Raw genomic sequence first — 18,309 nt, 5'->3', positions numbered from 1 at the left:
TTTTTCTTTTTTCTTTTCCTTCTGGCTTGTTCAATGTTTCTCACATTAGTTTGGTAGCAACAGGAATACACAAAGAAAAAGCCTCATTCCCCCACATTCATTCTCAAGCTGTCATGTGTAGTGCACTGAAAACACTGCCCCATAGGCATGAAAAGGCCCAAGACACCTTTCCATGGCTTACCACAGCTGCTTCATATGCCCTGGCTAAGTCCACAGATAGCACATCATCCCTTGCATACTACAATTCTCCAATTTTCTTTATCCTGTGCATGCTTTCCATTCTCTTATGTTCTAAGCCCCAAGTAATCAAAATCTTTTTCACTCCATCCTTCTTTCTCTTATTCATTTATCCTGCTAAATTTTGCTGTCACATAAAAAAAAATCCATACATTCTAATACACTTCCTTAAAAATACTGATTTGCCATAGCAGCAAAGTTTAAGAGAAATCTTAATGACAGATACAGATATTCTTGTAATTTTACGTAGAAAATGCAAAATTTTTTTTGCATACACTAATGGAATATAAAAATATTATTCCACCATTAAGGTACAACCTTTGCTTATTCTACCAAATCTTATAAGATATAAATACACAGACTAGCATCAGTCCTCTCAGTCCCCTAAGAAAATACTCCCCAGACAAAAAATACAGTAAAGGAAATGTTCCATTTTTCAATGAACATTCCTGTTACAAATTCATATTCAAATCCTTATCATAGATTATCACATTTTCATACTCTACAATACTCAGTCATCTACTTTTCCATTCTAACTTTTTCCCCCGGCCAATTACATCTTTTGTTGTTATTCTAATCCAGCTTTTGTTACCCTTGCTGAGACAACCCTCATACCTTCAAAATATTCTTTTCTAGTGTTGCTAGCATGTGGCAAACCTTCAACGTTTAAGAACTAAAATGATATGGAATTAATCAGATGATATCTCAACACTTGCTTCTGAGCTTCATCACCTGAATGTGTAATCAGCAAAATACTACACACACAAGGTTACTCTCATGTGGGAAAATGTGTGCATGGTTACTCTCTGTGATACATTAACTCTTAAAATCTTAAATCAACTCTTCACCATTCCTCTCTAGTATGACAAGCAGACCTAATAATTACTATAACACTCTAGTTTTTGCCATACTCTATCAATTTTCTGAAATTAAAAACAAAGGACCTGATAATTCTGATATTCTATACATTCTAACCAGTCTTTAATGCAGAAACACAAATATAGATGGGAAATTTTCAATCAACATGTTGCTAATACACCTACCTATCACTGTTTCCTGGATGGGCCAGTAATTTAGCAAGGAGCATTAGTATAGAATTAGTTGATGATGTCAAATCATCAATGTCAAGCAGGGCATCCCATAGGGTGGCCACCAACTTCATAACCACCTCCTTCTCCAGTAATAGCACCACGCTATCTGCCACGGGGACAAGGCATGATGCAGCCACAGCCACCACATCATCCATCTCATCCAGTAAACCTATAATCATGATGGAAAACTATATATGATAACACATCTTCACCTAAAACTATATATGATAACACATCTTCACCTATGTGTCTTGTCCTATCTCTTGTGACTCTCATCAATTCTGTGATACAAGATTTACAACTACAATTTGAAGTAATTCTTCAATCTAATAGGATTTCATTATCAAATTAAACTAACAAATGATTCTTACAATCCAAGGGCTATCTTCAGCAGTTATACTAGTGAAATATGATGCAAGAAATAAACATAAAACCAATCACAACCTTCACAAGGAATTCTATACATGCTACCCAAGGCATTCTTCTTTCAAATACTCTCCCAAATACTAACACCAGCTCTTGGAGTTTCTGGAGTTTTACCAGATCCACATCATCTGCAACAAGCAAATGCATCCCCCAACATCCCCAGCATTCTGCAGACCTTTCCCTCACACTTACCTTCCTCACCATCCCACCCATAAATAAATCAAACTATGGTGACATCACACATCTTTGATGCAGACCCACCTTTCCTAAGCACCACGCACCCTTCTCCCTCCCTACTAAATCATAAATAAATACATCATCCAATCATTTGTGTACTTATTACCAATGATATATTTGTGTACCTTTGTAAATGTGAGGGTAAGTATGGGTGAGCAGTTTTGTTCTTAGGTCATCTCGCACAGCCAAAAGGTACTTGAGGCCTAACAATCCACCATGCCGTGCCTCCCACTCTCTCCATAACAACATGGTCTCCAGTAGGGTTAGCACACCATAAACACCATCTTCACTCAAGAGATGAAGAACCCCACCTGTGGATCGAATCATATTACCTAGTTGTTATATAAGCAACTAACAGTATTGGTCTAATACAAATTAATAGCTACCCTCTATACATTGAGATGTATAGTATGTATATTTGCGTGTGTGGACGTGTATGTATATACATGTGTATGTGGGTGGGTTGGGCCATTCTTTCGTCTGTTTCCTTGCACTACCTCATTAAAGCGGGAGACAGTGACAAAGCAAAATAAAGAAAAAAAAATATATTGGCAGGGGACTTTAACAAAGCCTGCAACAGTTTGCACTCATATGACGATTCCAAATGCCTGCCATGAAGGTCATCATGAGAATTCCCATTCTTTAAGGATTAAATGCTGAAAAACTTAGTAAATAATGGTAAATACAGAAAAACATATACTCTACTTACCTAAAACCTGAGCACATGTTTCTCTGACTGGTGCTACAACTTGGTCTGACACAAAATCACCAAAACGATCAAGAGCTAATACACAGACAAGTCTTACAGCCATATCCTCCAGCCAGGCCTGATGACTCAGATCCAACTACAAAGAGAAAAAATTATATTCATATCTTACAGTAAAGGTATGTTTGTTTTCTCTATTTGCACAGTACAGGAAGGGAGTTCCACCCTTGTGGAGTTCCATTTCAACCTTTCTTACACTGATCCTGTTGATGGGGTGGTGCCCAAGAACTGGCAGAATGCATAAAGTAGTGTTCTTGTATTCTTGTATAAACATACATTTATACATGTTCAACTACTGGGGTACAGAGTAGGTCTATTAAGTATGCTTGGTAAGACGCCTGGAAGAGTGACAACAGAGATGGCAGTGTGTCAGGCGTGTTATACACAAAGCAGCTGACTGGGAGAAGCGTAGTGGTTTCAGAATAGGAAAAGGGTGTGCGCCTTGATTGAATAAGATATGACATTGCTGAAAAAAGCTGTGGTTCCCCTTAGAAACAGTAAAATGTCTGACCATGTGCTTAAATGGTTCAAGCACATGGAAAGGAATACGGAAGAGAAACTGACAAAGAGGTAAATGTGTCAAAACTGGAGGAGGGGGGGAATCTAAGGAAGAGATGGAAGGTTGAAGCAATAAAAGCTTTATGATATCAGAACCTGAACATTCAGGAAGGTAAGAGGGGAGCAATGGACAGAATGAGTAGGAGTGATGTGGCCTAAATGGGGCACTATGCTGTTAATATAATGAACCAAAGCAGAGGAAGTGAATAAAGTATATTCTCAAGTAGTATGTGGACCCTAACTGTTCATGATAGCCTCTAGTTTCAGTACTTTATACATGACAGCCCAAGATTGGAATTGTGCAAATGAGGCCATAGTTAATTTGTTCTTAGTGCTACCTTACAAAAGCAGTGGCAAACACAAATAAAAATATTTATTTCACTTATACTTTGTCGCTGTCTCCCACATTAGCAAAGTAGCAAAAAGGAAACAGACGAAAGAATGGCTTAACCCACCCACATACATATGTATATACATACATGTCCACACACGCACATTTACATACCTATACATTTCAACGTATACATATATATAAATACACGGACATATACATATATACACATGTACATAATTCATACTTGCTGCCTTTATTCATTCCCGTCAACATCCCGCCACACATGAAATGATAGCTAAAGACTGAGTGTGAATGAATGTGGCCTTTGTTGTCTTTTCCTAGTGCTACCTCACACGCATGCAGGGGGAGAGGGGTGTCATTTCAGGTGTGGCGACAGGAATGAATAAAGGCAGCAAGTATGAATTATGTACATGTGTACATGTGAATATGCCTGTGTATGTATATATAGGGGATTAAGAATACTTCCCACGTATTCCCTGCGTGTCGCAGAAGGCGACTAAAAGGGGAGGGAGTGGGGGGCTGGAAATCCTCCCCTCTCTTTTTTTTTTTTTTTTTTCCCCCCAAAAGAAGGAACAGAGGGGGCCAGGTGAGGATATTCCAAAAAAGGCCCAGTCCTCTGTTCTTAACGCTACCTCGCTAAAATGGTGAATAGTTTAAAAGAAAGAAAGAAAAAATGTATATATGTGTATATGTTGAAATGTTGAAATGTATAGGTAGGTATACGTGCGTGTGTGGACATGTATGTATATACATACATATGTGTACATACATGTGTATGTGGGTGGGTTGGGCCATTCTTTCATCTGTTTCCTTGTGCTACCTTGCTAATACGGGAGACAGCGACAAAGTATAATAAATAAATAAATATCAATCCTACAGAGTGAGAGGTCTTTTGTATTGATGCAAGTAAAGCAAAATTCAAAAACTTAATCCAAAACTACAAAGTTCACTGAGAAGCAAAATAACCACACAGCTGAAACATAAGCCCTAACCTGTTCTTTTGTGTGGTATGTTGCCTTGCCACCACCTTGACCATGAATTCTGATTATATGTCTGAGAGCTGTGGCAGCCCCATGGCGGGTTTCCCATGAGGGACTGAATAAATCAGTAGTAAGGTTATCACAGAAATTCTCCAAAGGCCATTCACTTCCCTGTAAAAATGAAAATCAAAATTATGCCATCTTAACCAGATATTACTATGGCATCAAAAAATTATACCTTGCTGTGCTGTACATCTATCAAAGTCCTCAAAAATACAAGCAAGCCTTTCCAAAAAAAAAAAAAAGTTTAGAATTATTATAAGTAAGAACAAAAAGACCTCTAACTGGATACAAAAACAATAATCTCTAAACAAATCTATAAAAGTGAAGAAATTATATGAATTATAAGGAAAAGATGCAATACAAGAAAAGAATACATTTAAAATTAACAAAAAATTTAAAACAAGGGAAGTAAAATTTCTGAAGACAGTAAAGCTGCAACAAAGGGGAAGTAAAATCTAATGATCAGATGCTACTATATCTACCAATACTCATAGTTGCTATTCATTTCCCTCAGTTCAGGAAGACTTTTATTAAATATCAACAGAACATTTTGGTAACTAATACAGTATAATTATAACCTTTAGGTTATATAGATTAAGCAGCAAAACCTGAAACTTTTGTTAAAGAATACGGCAAACTCTTAATTGTCACATTTATGAAAATAACCAAATGCTTACATTACAAAAAATAAGATTATACATAAGAACTGTGGGTTGCATAACCCATCATGCATTAAGGGGTAAAAAAGAAATAGGAAGAGATAAAGAAGACCAGATATTCAAAGAAATATTACATACTGCAACTGGAAATTCATCAAGGTCCGAAAGTTAGTGTGGTCTTAGCTTCAAGAATGTGTAGCAGACCACCACATAGCAAAAGAAGAGGTTACTGTACAAACAGGAAAATCCTATCACACTACAAAGAGGGGGTGATATGTCAAAATTGTCAGATAAAAAACTTTAAGCAAGATAATTTTTCCTTCCAAAGTAATATTGAACATTTTACTTCCTCAGTAAAGTACCACATAAAAAAAAAGCACTAAAACAGTACTGAAATCTCACCTCCTCCCCAGGATAAATACCCAGTGGACCCTCATCGACAACCATTCGTTCCTCATCATCACTGCCAACTTGATCAGTGCTCACTACACTTGTTACACGCATACGTTTCTTCTCAGGGCCATCATCTGCTACCTGTGGAAAAAATCCCACACCATGACAGATTTGCACTAACATTCTTTCAGCTTAAGGAGATCAGATTTGGTGCCAAGTATAAAGATGAAGTCACAAACTATCTAACTATGGTATATTTCATCGTAATGACAAATTTTGAGTTCCAAACAAACCTGGTAGAGTGAAGATTTCAAAAGCTACATAATCAGCTTTGACTCGAGAATGAGAATTCTTGGGGCATTACTCACTAGCAATCATGTTGAGAGAGAAATTAATATATATCTGTTGATCAGTAAAACAAAGTAAAGCCTGGACTCAAAAAACTTTCAAAGGAAAAAGTCCTATTTAACAACTCTCTATTCATGTGTATAGAGTAGCCGTGACTGACAATTATTAAAAAGCGTAGTGGAAAGGTTGAGGCTGACAGGAAAATAAAATGCAAACGAGTAAGAACAGAAGGAATGTGAGAGCTCTGTTGAATGGGAAAAATTTGTAGAGCATGTACAAAAAGCATACACAATGGATTCTGTGTCCCATCCATAAAGCAGCAACATTAAAAGTTAATTTTCCTAAGTCTTGAAATCTTAAAATACCAAAGTACAAATGGCTAACTTATATAGAACAATCAAAATCAAATTAATAGATAGAGGAAAGCTATTATAAGCAGGGAAGAGTTTTCAACAAGAAAGTAAGGCATGTCTGTGAGTAGGAAAAAAGGAGGGTGAGTGTTTCCACAGAAATGTGAGTCTACAGCAGGGATGTGTGATGCAACCATGTTCTTTCTCGTCTGTATATGGATGGGTGAGGGAGGTAAATATGTGGGTTTAGGAGTGAAGTACAATTCTACAGTCCCCCAGGGAGGGGAAGGCCTGTAGGGTGAATCAGTAAGTTTGCTGATGACACAGCACTGGTGGCAGATTTGAGCGAGAAACCACAAAAACTGGTTCCTGAGTTTGGGAAAGTGAGTGAAAGACAACAGCTAAGTGCAAATTTGAATAAAATTAAGATTATGTTTAGTTGAAGAAAGACACAAGTTAGCTAGAGTGTGAGTTTGGATGGATAAAGTGTTTTAAATACCTCAGTGTGAAAATGCCTGCAAATGCCCTAGTAGTACCTAGGAGTAGCACACAGTGCTTACCACAAGAAAATCTGGAGTTATGAGGAATGAGTTGTGTGAGTTAAGGTGTTGTCAAGTTTTATGTATGACATGGAGAGATTGCACATTTGTGGAAATAATGCCAGCAGTCCACTTGTCAGGGAAGAAAAGTCAGTTACCTGGGTCAGAGGTGTGCATCTTAACAACCACAGAAGTGTTGGCTCACTACATAGCTGTCATAAACCCTTCTGGTATCTAGGCAAGAAGTACTGGTAATTTACCTCCCAGGGTGTTGGCATTCTACTAGCTACTACCTACAAGCAAAGCCATACAAAAAATGACAATCACAATTGGGCTGGGGGAACTTATTTTCTTCAAATCACGTTTGGGCTGGAGAATTTATTTTCTTCAATGAGAATATATCTTGCTTTCTTTCATACTTATCTGCCATATTCTCCATCAGCAAGGTGGCCCTTGGGGCACATGATGACATGCAACATTTGCTCAGATCCATGTATGAAATATAAGAAAAAAAATTTATGCAAGTGAGTACAAAAATAGAAGTAAATACAAGGGAAGGACAAAAATAAGGCAAAAATAAAAGAATGAAATGTAAAGTAGGTGAAAGGAATGCATAAACAGAAAAAGCTGAAGAGATGAGGCAAGACTTGGATATCAGAAGGTGATTTTGCATCAATCACCCTCGTGTTACAGAATAAAAGCCCACTGGATAGACAAACAAAAGAAAACTTACATATTCAGAAACATCAACAGATTTTTGTCTAGCTAACAGTTTTGCTTTCCGTCGGGCTCGATTTAGCTCTCTTGAGCTCATGGCCAATCCAGCAGATTTCATTTCCTTCCTCACAATATTCATGACTGTGTCCTGCAAAATTTACAATCATTATGCTACATTAATTGAAGGCAACAAATACAAATACACAAGGTAACTACATCAATCAAAGCCTCATTAAATGTAGTACAAATTTCTATAATAATATGATTATAAATCAGAAAGCATAAGTACAACAGAAGCCAATTATCATTATAATGCATATCAATCAATCATTAGTCATATAAGAAACATCAAAATATACGAAAATGTAAGTGAAAGAAAAAACCTCTACCATCAGCAGAGCACTATGAGCTTCTAAGAGTGCTTACTCTGTGGGATGGTAAAATAATGATTTATCTTCCATGGACAGACAGAAACGATCTCTTTCTTCACATCTACTGTCTAGGTGTCATGTTTAATGCAATGAAACCAGAGCCTCCTATCCACAACCAAGCCTTTATCTTGTGCATGCCTCACACCCTCCAGCATCTTCACATACAAATATGAATATGATTATGTGAACATAAACATATCATACCCATGTGCAGATTTGTACAAATTCTAAAATACTGACCTTCTGTTAATGAAATAAATGAAAAGAAAAAGAAAGTAAAAGTATACAGGTCCAAAGGACGGAAAATGCATGCTGTTAGGCAGCTACAAAAAGGTAGATATCATCTCAGGGAAACTCTCTAACTGGCCAAACGAAGGCTGGAAATGAGCAAACGACCAATTAGATAGAGAAGAGACCCAATGCCTGACTGTTCTAGAGAATATCCTACAGAATCTCTTATGTGTGCCAATCAGACAGCAGTAGGAAAACAAAGAAAAAATTGCTTTAAAGAGTGAGCCAATACATGCGAGGGGAAATTCTAGGAAGAAAAAGAAATGACAACATGAAAAAATGCAATTTTATTTCAGAGCATTGGACACATCACTCGATCAACATAACACTAAAAAGCATGATTAATCAACATGTGTAGGCATTTTTCAAAGAGATGTTGGCATTGTGATGCATTTTTCACAATTCCTTCTAGAATGAAATGGATGCAAATATTTATCTTTGCAATAAGGTCCTGCTCTAAGAACCCTCTTGCCCTTTATGCTCACTTCATCTCTACAGTGAAGCCTCCTCCTAAAAAACTATCTTACAATCCTCCAGAAATCCTTACATATGTAAATTTCTATCATATCATATATTAACAGTTAAAGTTTTTATGCAGAAATCTCTAGTTAAAAGTCCAGCTTCTGTGCATGCATCATCATATTCTATGGAATGGCATGTTATATACAAAAGAATGAATGAATACATCAATAATTGCATCTGCATGTCTATGACAAATTTTAGTTCTTATGCCTTTTGTTCATATATCACTAACTGAATTTCAAAAGAGAATATATAATATAATCATACTGCATACTTTTACCTTTCCTTGGCTATCCACTTGAGTCACTCCATCAACCTGAGACTCTACCAGGTCATCATTTGAAAATATATTTTGAGTGTCTACTCCCATTGCCTCAGCAATATCTAAGCCAAGTCTCTGGTTCACAAGTCGACGCTGGCAAGCAATTCGTTCAGCTGGATCCATAGCTAAAGAAATAGAGAATAATTTAGTATAATGGAATGAACTTTACCTATATTATCATAAATCTGAATTTTACAAACAGTTGATGGGTTGGGATTCTCCCTAGTAAAGAAATTTACCTTTTAAGATTGCAGACAAACAATCAGCCCTTAAATAGGAATGTCTTCATGGTCCAGACACACACACACACATATATATTTTTCTTTCTTTATTCTTTATATTTGTTTGCTATTTCCTGAATCAATGAGATAGCACCAAGAACAGATAAAGAGAGGGGTCATTCACTAACATTCATTTTTCTAGCTTTCATGAGTAATGCACCAAAACCATAGCCCCCTATCCACAACCAGGTTCCACAGTTCTATATGCAGTTTACACTGGCAGCTTTATTTGCCCTGGTTTGATCTTTAACAGCAAATTGCCCCCATATACCACATTGCTACAATTCATTATATCTCATGCTCACCTTTCATTCTCCTCCATGTTAAGGCACACTCAAAATACTGTTCACTCCTTCCTCCACCTTCAATTTCATCTCCCTCTAGCAAAGGTCCACTTGTGGGAGGAAATTGTATGCATAAATTGCTGCCAAAGCACCCTCCTAATCATGCAAAGATTGACACTAATAGCAATGACAATTCAACTTGCAACAGATCTTCCAGGAACATGACAGAATTGCAAGTTGGAGTACAGATGTACCCTATGGACCAAACCCATCAGCAATGTGCTTCATGGGAGGTGTACTACAAGAACAAAAATTTTCTGAACAGATCAAGTAACATTAAAGAAATTATAGGTGTATCTCATTACTGATTCTTTGAATGACACAGAACTAGAAATACATCAAATCAGAAGAGACAAACACTTGAAATAACACATGAGGAACACCCACATATCACTAAAATCTAATAAACTTTGTAACAATCCCAAAAGGTATTCTCTCTCCGACAATAAGTATGGTAACACCTTAATGTTTTTTATCAATCTTTACATCCTTTCCTTTCTACTGTGGTTAAAGCATGATCCTATCATAATGTTTTTTCTACAACACCCATTCTTTACTTTCAGCCTCATATCAAGATATGGAGATTTTATTTCTCAATTTTTCTACCATTCAATCCACAGTTTCTAGATCCACTCCTAAAACTTTTACATATTTGTCTTCCAATACTGCATTTTCCCATCATCATCCCAGTTTCTCTGACTTACTGAAGGACTGCACTCACATACCATCATCAAACAGCAATCATAAAAATGTAATTATATACCCAAATAGGAGAGCACACCTAACAGTGATATAAAAGTTCTCTTTATATCATGTCAATTGTTTTTCATCACACTGGCTTATCTTATTTACTTCATTATTTATGATACTTTGTCGCTGTCTCCCGTGTTAGCGAGGAAGCACAAGGAAACAGATAAAAGAATGGCCCAACCCACCCAAATAAACAATGTATATACATAAACACACGTATCCGCACCTATACATTTTAACGTATAAATACTATACATACACAGACATATACATATATAAACATGTATATATTCATATTTGCTGCCTTCATCCATTCCCGTCGCCACCCTGCCACACATGAAAAACAGCACACACATCCCCCTCCCCACGCGCACAAGGTAGCACTAGGAAAAGACACCAAAGGCCACAATCGTTCACACTCAGTCTCTAGCTGTCATGTGTAATCACCAAAGCCACAGCTCCCTTTCCACATCCAGGCCCCATAAAACTTTCAATGATTTACCCCAGACGCTTCACATGCCCTGGTTCAATCCATTGACAGCACATCGACCTTTCACCCTCCTGTATGTTCAGGCCCCAATCACTCAAAATCTTTTTCACTCCATCCTTCCACCTCCAATTTAGTTTCCCACTTCTCCTCATTCCCTACTTCTCCAACAAATATATCCTCTTTGTCAATCTTTCCTCACTCATTCTCTCCATGTGACCAAACCATTTCAATACAACCTTTTCTGCTCTCTCAACCACTCTTTTCATTACCACACATCTCTCTTACCCTTTCATTACGTACTCAATCAAACCACCTCACACCACATATTGTCCTCAAACATTTAATTTCATTCATGGCTGATCTATACATGTAAAATTTTGAAAATTCTGATAGCGATGGGTGTATAAATGAAGTTGTCACCCCATAACTATGCCAAAGTGACCAAAGAAAGCAGTTCTTAACAGGAGGGAAAACCTTCCCTTTGTCTGACATATGAGCTTTTCAAGAAAACTGGGAATAAGTGATCCATTACCAGGAAAATCATGCATCAAAATACAAGTCATGTAATATGAACACTTACGAATCTTTTCATCCTCTGCCTCAAAAAATTTTTCATCTGCAGCCATGAGATATGAACCTTTCTGGAGAACATGGCTGATACTAAATTTTCCAAGTGACAATCTACCAGATGATGGCTTGATAAAGTCTTCATTTTGGAATTCTGAAAGGAAAAAATAAAAATCATTTACCACATACAGCTAATTTTCAGATCTACCTAAGTGGACAAGTATGTGAGATGGTGAACAATGAAGGTAAATTTGTTGTTGAATAAATTTGAAAATTGTGTAACTAGCGAAAAGTAGCTATGTGCCTCATTTTGTGTCATTTTGTTGCCCAATATCAAGGTCTTCCTTTCTGTCTATCATCATTACTCCATTCCTAATCAAATGAAGTGGATTAGGCACTTATAATCTCCACAACATAATTATCAAACATTCTTTATCTGTGTCTACTGTGTGAAAGTGAAATGTGCATTTCCACTTTTAAAAGAAATTATCAAGTTTTCACTTCAAACATTAAGTTAACTTATCAAGTGAAACCAATGTCTCTAAAAACAAGCCATACCCCTTCCCAACACAAAATAATTACAATACATTCAATTCCCAATCATTTATCTAGTATCTTTATCTGAAACAACCGTAGACAATATTAATTCTCTCACTGAATCTAATCATCTATATGTCCTTGTGGTATGTTTTTTTTGCCAGCTTCGTTGGTGATGTTGATGTGGTGTAAAATGGCATGATACAGGGACAGAATATCACTTATTTTAGTTTTGGAGTTTAGATTACATGTAGTTAGTGTATGCTGGTAAATCTTTCCTGAAGTTCATATATGTTCTTATCTTTCCTTTTTTTCTGATGGCTCTGTAAGTTGGGTGAGTTAGGTGCACAGTTGTCAGAAGGGATAAATGGCCAGAGGAGAGCTCATATACTGTGTTCCAGGTGGTCCATGTGTGTAGTGCTGGTATGCAAAAACTATTCCAGGTGGTCCATGTGTGTAGTGCTGGTATGGAAAAACTAATGTCTTGCGAAGATGGCTACTGGAGGTTGTGGATAAGGAGTCTGGCTGGCTGCATAGGATGAGGATGCTGAAAGAGTGTAGCTGAATGCTGAAAAGGTGCTGTTTAAATAAAAGTAGGGTTATGCAGAGGAGGGTGGATGTGTTGGAAATGAAATGTTTGAGGACAATATGTGGAGTGAGGTGGTTTCACTGAGTGGAAATGTTTGAGGACAATATGTGGTGTGAGGTGGTTTCATTAAGTAATGAAAGGGTATGAGAGATGTGTAGAAAACAAAAAGGGTGTGTTGAGAGAGCACAAGAGGGTGTGTTGAAATGGGATGGACATACAGAGAGAATGAGTGAGGAAAGGTTGACAAAGAGGATATATGTGTCTGAGGTGGAAGTAACAAGGAGAACAGGAGACCAAATTGGAGGGGGAAGGATGGAGTGAAAACAATTCTGAGCAAGCAGGGACTAAACATCCAAGAGGGTGACAGGCATGCACAGAAAAGAGTAAACTGGAACGATGTGGTATATGGGGGTTGACGTGCCGTCAATGGACTGAACCAGGGCACTTGAAATGTCCAGGGTAAACCATGGAAAGGTCTGTGGGGCTTGGATAAGGATAGGCAGCTGTGGTTTCGGTGCATTACACATGACAGAAACAGAATGAGTGCGAGTGGATAGGGGAGAAAGAATACTTCCCATGTATTCCCTGTGTGTCGTAGAAGGCGACTAAAAGGGGAAGGAGTGGGGGCTGGAAATCCTGCCCTCCCATTTTCATTTTTCCAATAGAAGCAACAGGGAAAGGGGCCAACTGAGGATATTCCCTCTGAGGCTCAGTCCTCTGTTCTTAATGCTACCTCACTAACATGGGAAATGGTGAATATGGGAGACAAAATTGGAGGTGGAAGAATGGAGTCAAAAAGATTTTGAGCGATCTGGGCCTGAACATACAGAAGGGTGAAAGGTGTGCAAGGAATAGAGTGAATTGGAGTGACGTGGTATATAGGGGTCAATGTGCTGTCAATGGATTGAGCCAAGGCATGGGAAGCATCTGTGGTAAACCATGGAAAGTTTTGTGGAGCCTGGATGTATAAAAGGAGCTGTGGTTTCGGTGCATTACACATGACAGCTAAAGACTGAGTGTGAATGAATGTGGCCTTTGTTGTCTTTTCCTAGTGCTATCTCATGTGTACGTAGGGGGAGGGGGTGCCATTTCATGCTTGTCACATGCTAAATCCCCACCAGAGAGTAAGGACATACATCCTGAGAGAAAAAGGTCCAATAAATAGACAATGAGATGTTATGAAGACTCATCAATCTGCAGAAACAAAGGCTTGCTTCACCAAGGGGTCTGAAAGGTATAGAGAATATGAGGAGTGGTTAAAGGTAAACTCCATTTCTTTAAACTGAAGACATCCATAAATGCAAATGTAAAACCACAAGTAAGAAAATCTGGAGTACATACCCTGTTCAACTGGTAAAGGCTGAGGATTCCACTGTGGCACATTATCAATTATAGCCTCAACTGCAAGCCCAGCAGCAATCCTGACATCCCATGATTTTGAGCTTAAATAAGTATGAATGCGACTGAGGAGTGAACTGAGCTCATATGGGTGAAGACGCACTACTTCACCCAACTGCTGTGCTGCTGCTTGACGAGTGACACCTGATCCTCCATTCTCTAACAGCAAGAACAATCGGTCCAATCTGAAATTTATTGTTTTGAATTTTAGTATTCTTGTATACAAGCTAAACTGTTCTCATTGCAATATTGATCCCAATCTAAAGTGCTTCTTAAAACTTTAGAATGCTGCAAAACTCCTCACAGCAAATTTAGATAATCAAAAGCTATCATAATCTGGATGCACTTCAACATAATGCACATAATCAAAAATGAAGAGAGGATTTTATAAGTGACACAAACAGGACATTCACCTCCCAATATCAGTTACACCAACAAGAAACCCAAACTAAATGCCCTTAGAAAACTGGCACGAGATCTGGATGAGAAAATGTGACCCTTAGCATCTTGTATAAACAATTCATCCGCTCCACTCTAAACTACGCCTCACCTGCCTAGACTTGCATTCTCTCTAAAGCAAATTTAAGAGGGCTGTTAACAACACAAATTGTGCACTCAGAACAATCACAAACTACCAAAAAACCATAAACATTCAGCACCTACGCAATGCAACAAATATCCTCCCAGTACAGTCTTTACTGAACATGCTCAGCAGTCAATTTTAAGCAACAACACTAGTTCCTCTCCCACCCAAACCCCTCCATACCTACCCACCAAACCCCAATAAGAAATAAAAAGTGTACCACTCACAATTCTGTATCCTCTTACTCACGGATCCCCTCACCCTAAACAAATATAACACTGACAAAATACGTACCCACTGAAATGACCCAATATACACTAAACAGCTGCCTCCCAACTTGAATTCCACCCTAACAGGCATCCACTCATCACATCCCATGCTTTCCTACATACTTGTCTGACATCACCCATCTCCCAAGTTTTATAGGAACACCATGGTGTGCTCCAAAAAAATTCAGGGTACTGTGACATATAGCTGAAACAAATTCACAAATGCTACAAAATGTAAAAGACTGAAAAGAACATTCTGCATTGTCACAGTTAGTGATAAACAGAATAAGTGACAAAACTGTAATTAGACTATGGATTAGATTAAATAGTGAGATGGTAAAGAAACCAAAAGACAGGGTTCCCATGACAAGAGAACTAACAGAAGTGAAATTTCTCCCTGAAGTGCACAAACAAATAATTGCATGACTATAATAACCTATCATCTGTACACAAAAGACAGTATTAAAATATCTTAACAAAATCACAGGTAGTTTTAAGAAATCTGTGCATGTTTACATATCAATATGAAAAACAAAAATTAATTCATTCTGCAATTCAGTAATAGCCACTTTAAACGAATTGAAATACTTGAATCAAGTAGGAATATTCATTTGTGCCTCAATGACAGTGACAGATAAAACACCTAATACTATCATAAGAGCTTGTCTATACTAGAAATTAATACATCTGCTCATCCTGAATGTAGTGCCTTATTCCAAGACCTTAATTCATTTAAATAGCATCAGTATCAATAGACAAATAAGAATAATTTCAATAAAGTATGTACTTAAGTGACTAATGACCATTTAAAGTTTAACCCTATGGTTGAGTCTATCATGCATCATCTTGCATGTTCACACAAGCTGCATTCCCTGCTTCCCTACATTATCTCTTCTACATAAATGTCACGCTGGCATTCTGTACAGTGACAGAAATTTCATGAATTCATAAAAGGTCTATGCATAAATCAAGGGTTAATATTCATGAAGCTATATAACCTCAAATAAACAAGGATGAAGCAAGATAGTGCCCCTCGTCATTCTATTAGGTGTTTAGTCATATTTCTTTTCTGAATCTCTATTGCCAAACTAATATTTCATGCATATCTGCACAATTTGTTTGTATCTGCCTAGATTTCTTCATTTACAGTAGTACAGCAGGTGTTCCCTGCGTCTAGTGTCCTATTCAGCATCCTACCCTCAGGCTACATTTCGCTTTCTCTTCTCAACGAACATTTTCCAGCGAGTCTGTGATGCATCTTTTTACCTGGAAGACCATTAACAATGAAAATTCCTCGTATATTTCACATTTCGTAATGAGAGAACTTTTAATTAATCCGCCCAACAAATTGCTATGACAAGTATAGTCAGACGAACATGAGGTATAATCATGATTGATAATCCTATTTCAGCAACATTGATGGACTTTAGAACAACTCTTTAACTCAAATCGTCATCAAAGCATCATAAGACGATATGTGATTATAAGCATAAGCAATAACATATGAGAGGAGAGAGGCTGTGGCCAGCCAGCTGCACCAAACATTCCTCCCGCTAACGTTTCTCTCTTGTTTATGGCTCACCTGCTTGACATCTCTGCTGCTGGCGACACTCTCCCTTAAAATATATGTGTCCTAGGACCCAGCATAATTCCTCCACATACTATTCATTATCTGCCATGCCCTCACGCGGATAAGCGGGATATCCGCTGTCTGTACCGTGTTCGCATTTTCCTGTGATAATATTTCTCATTTCTAAGTAATGAAAGTGTCTGAAGGCCCGGGTTCTGTCCGCACCATACAACACTACTCCACGACACACATACGACACACGCAACACTTCCCGGCCCTGATACAATGATACACTTAATTAGAAACTGTACTTTTATTTCATGATTAGCTGCCTCTGCCCTCGTCATTTTTATACTGTGCACCATGTTGTGCCGTTCACGGGTTTTGCTGCCAACCTTGCTCTCTGATTGGCTGCCATGTCTCCTCCCGCCACTATGCGCGTGCGCAAAATTTTAGCGCTATTTTCAAAAATAAAATGTGGATATTCTGGTAAACTCACATGTGCAGGTAGATGACCGTCATCTGGGCTTTAAAGCTGTCGATTGTCAAGGTAATTAATGTCGTCAAGATAAAGCTATAACTACTAATCGAGAGCTTCAGCACGGGAACCTCCCGCAAGTTCGTGAAAATCCCATGAATACATGATCTCATACACTCTCACAGTGTTTATGAACCTTGATATTATATTAGTATATGGGTATTCATTGGCATAATGAATCTTAAACCAACCTGCAAACGGAACGAGATATTCTCTCGGCGATAACATTACAAGAACTAATGTCAGTCTCAATGGCACTCGTTATTAACACAATATTCATTCATCTCTATTTTGCTTACAAACATGTTATGCATACTTAAAGTTTTGGGACATCAAATGAGATATTCTCAGCAAAAAAGTAATTCAAAATCATCAAAATTGTCAGGTTAATCACTTTCATTATTAGTTACTGTTACATTGTGCATCCTTACTATTACCATGTTTCAGACTAATTGCTTTTATTTTAGGCAAAGCTGTCGTCAAACTAGATTGTGTCTAGAGGATATTAGGAGGCTGCTTGTGCACAGAGTCCAGGAACACTGCACACTCAAGCTAGATGCCCTACAGCAACAGTTCAAGATGCTCCAGGATCTGGCCGAAAAGCATGGTATACAGCTTCCATTACAAACTGAAGAAAATAGTCATTAGAATTGTAGATTATCCCTAGGGATAGGGGATTAAGAGTACTTCCCACGTATTCCCTGCGTGTCGTAGAAGGCGACTAAAAGGGGAGGGAGCGGGGGGCTGGAAATCCTCCCCTCTCGTTTTTTTTTTTTTTTTTTTTAATTTTCCAAAAGAAGGAACAGAGAATTGGGCCAGGTGAGGGTATTCCCTCAAAGGCCCAGTCCTCTGTTCTTAACGCTACCTCGCTAATGCGGGAAATGGCGAATAGTTTAAAAGAAAGAAAATATATATATATATATATATATATATATATATATATATATATATATATATATATATATATATATATATTTTCTTTCTTTCATACTATTTGCCATTTCCCGCGTTAGCAAGGTAGCGTTAAGAACAGAGGACTGGGCCTCTGAGGGAATATCCTCACCTGGCCTCGTTCTCTGTTCCTTCTTTTGGAAAATAAAAAAAAAAA

General features: G+C 37.8%; 1 protein-coding gene across 2 annotated transcripts in view; it reads right to left on the bottom strand.

The window, feature by feature from the left end:
* Hel89B (histone acetyltransferase 1) overlaps positions 1-17,064 on the bottom strand; it is a 72,169-nt gene extending 55,105 nt beyond the window's left edge. For both annotated transcript variants that reach the window (XM_071682321.1, XM_071682322.1), the window contains exons 1-10: positions 16,676-17,064; positions 14,185-14,426; positions 11,731-11,871; positions 9,244-9,410; positions 7,736-7,867; positions 5,775-5,906; positions 4,663-4,821; positions 2,701-2,836; positions 2,117-2,302; positions 1,281-1,497 (exon numbers count right to left, since the gene is read on the bottom strand). In XM_071682321.1, the coding sequence (XP_071538422.1) occupies positions 1,281-1,497; positions 2,117-2,302; positions 2,701-2,836; positions 4,663-4,821; positions 5,775-5,906; positions 7,736-7,867; positions 9,244-9,410; positions 11,731-11,871; positions 14,185-14,426; positions 16,676-16,686 (1,523 nt within the window). In that variant the 5' untranslated portion in view covers positions 16,687-17,064. The remainder of the gene's footprint in view (positions 1-1,280; positions 1,498-2,116; positions 2,303-2,700; positions 2,837-4,662; positions 4,822-5,774; positions 5,907-7,735; positions 7,868-9,243; positions 9,411-11,730; positions 11,872-14,184; positions 14,427-16,675) is intronic.
* Between the last annotated feature and the right edge of the window lie 1,245 nt (positions 17,065-18,309).

Source organism: Panulirus ornatus, chromosome 34 (genome assembly GCF_036320965.1).
Source record: "Panulirus ornatus isolate Po-2019 chromosome 34, ASM3632096v1, whole genome shotgun sequence".
NCBI classification, from domain to species: domain Eukaryota; kingdom Metazoa; phylum Arthropoda; class Malacostraca; order Decapoda; family Palinuridae; genus Panulirus; species Panulirus ornatus.
The sequence above is the reverse complement of the archived record's forward strand: the minus strand, read 5'-3'. Positions and strand labels throughout refer to the sequence as shown.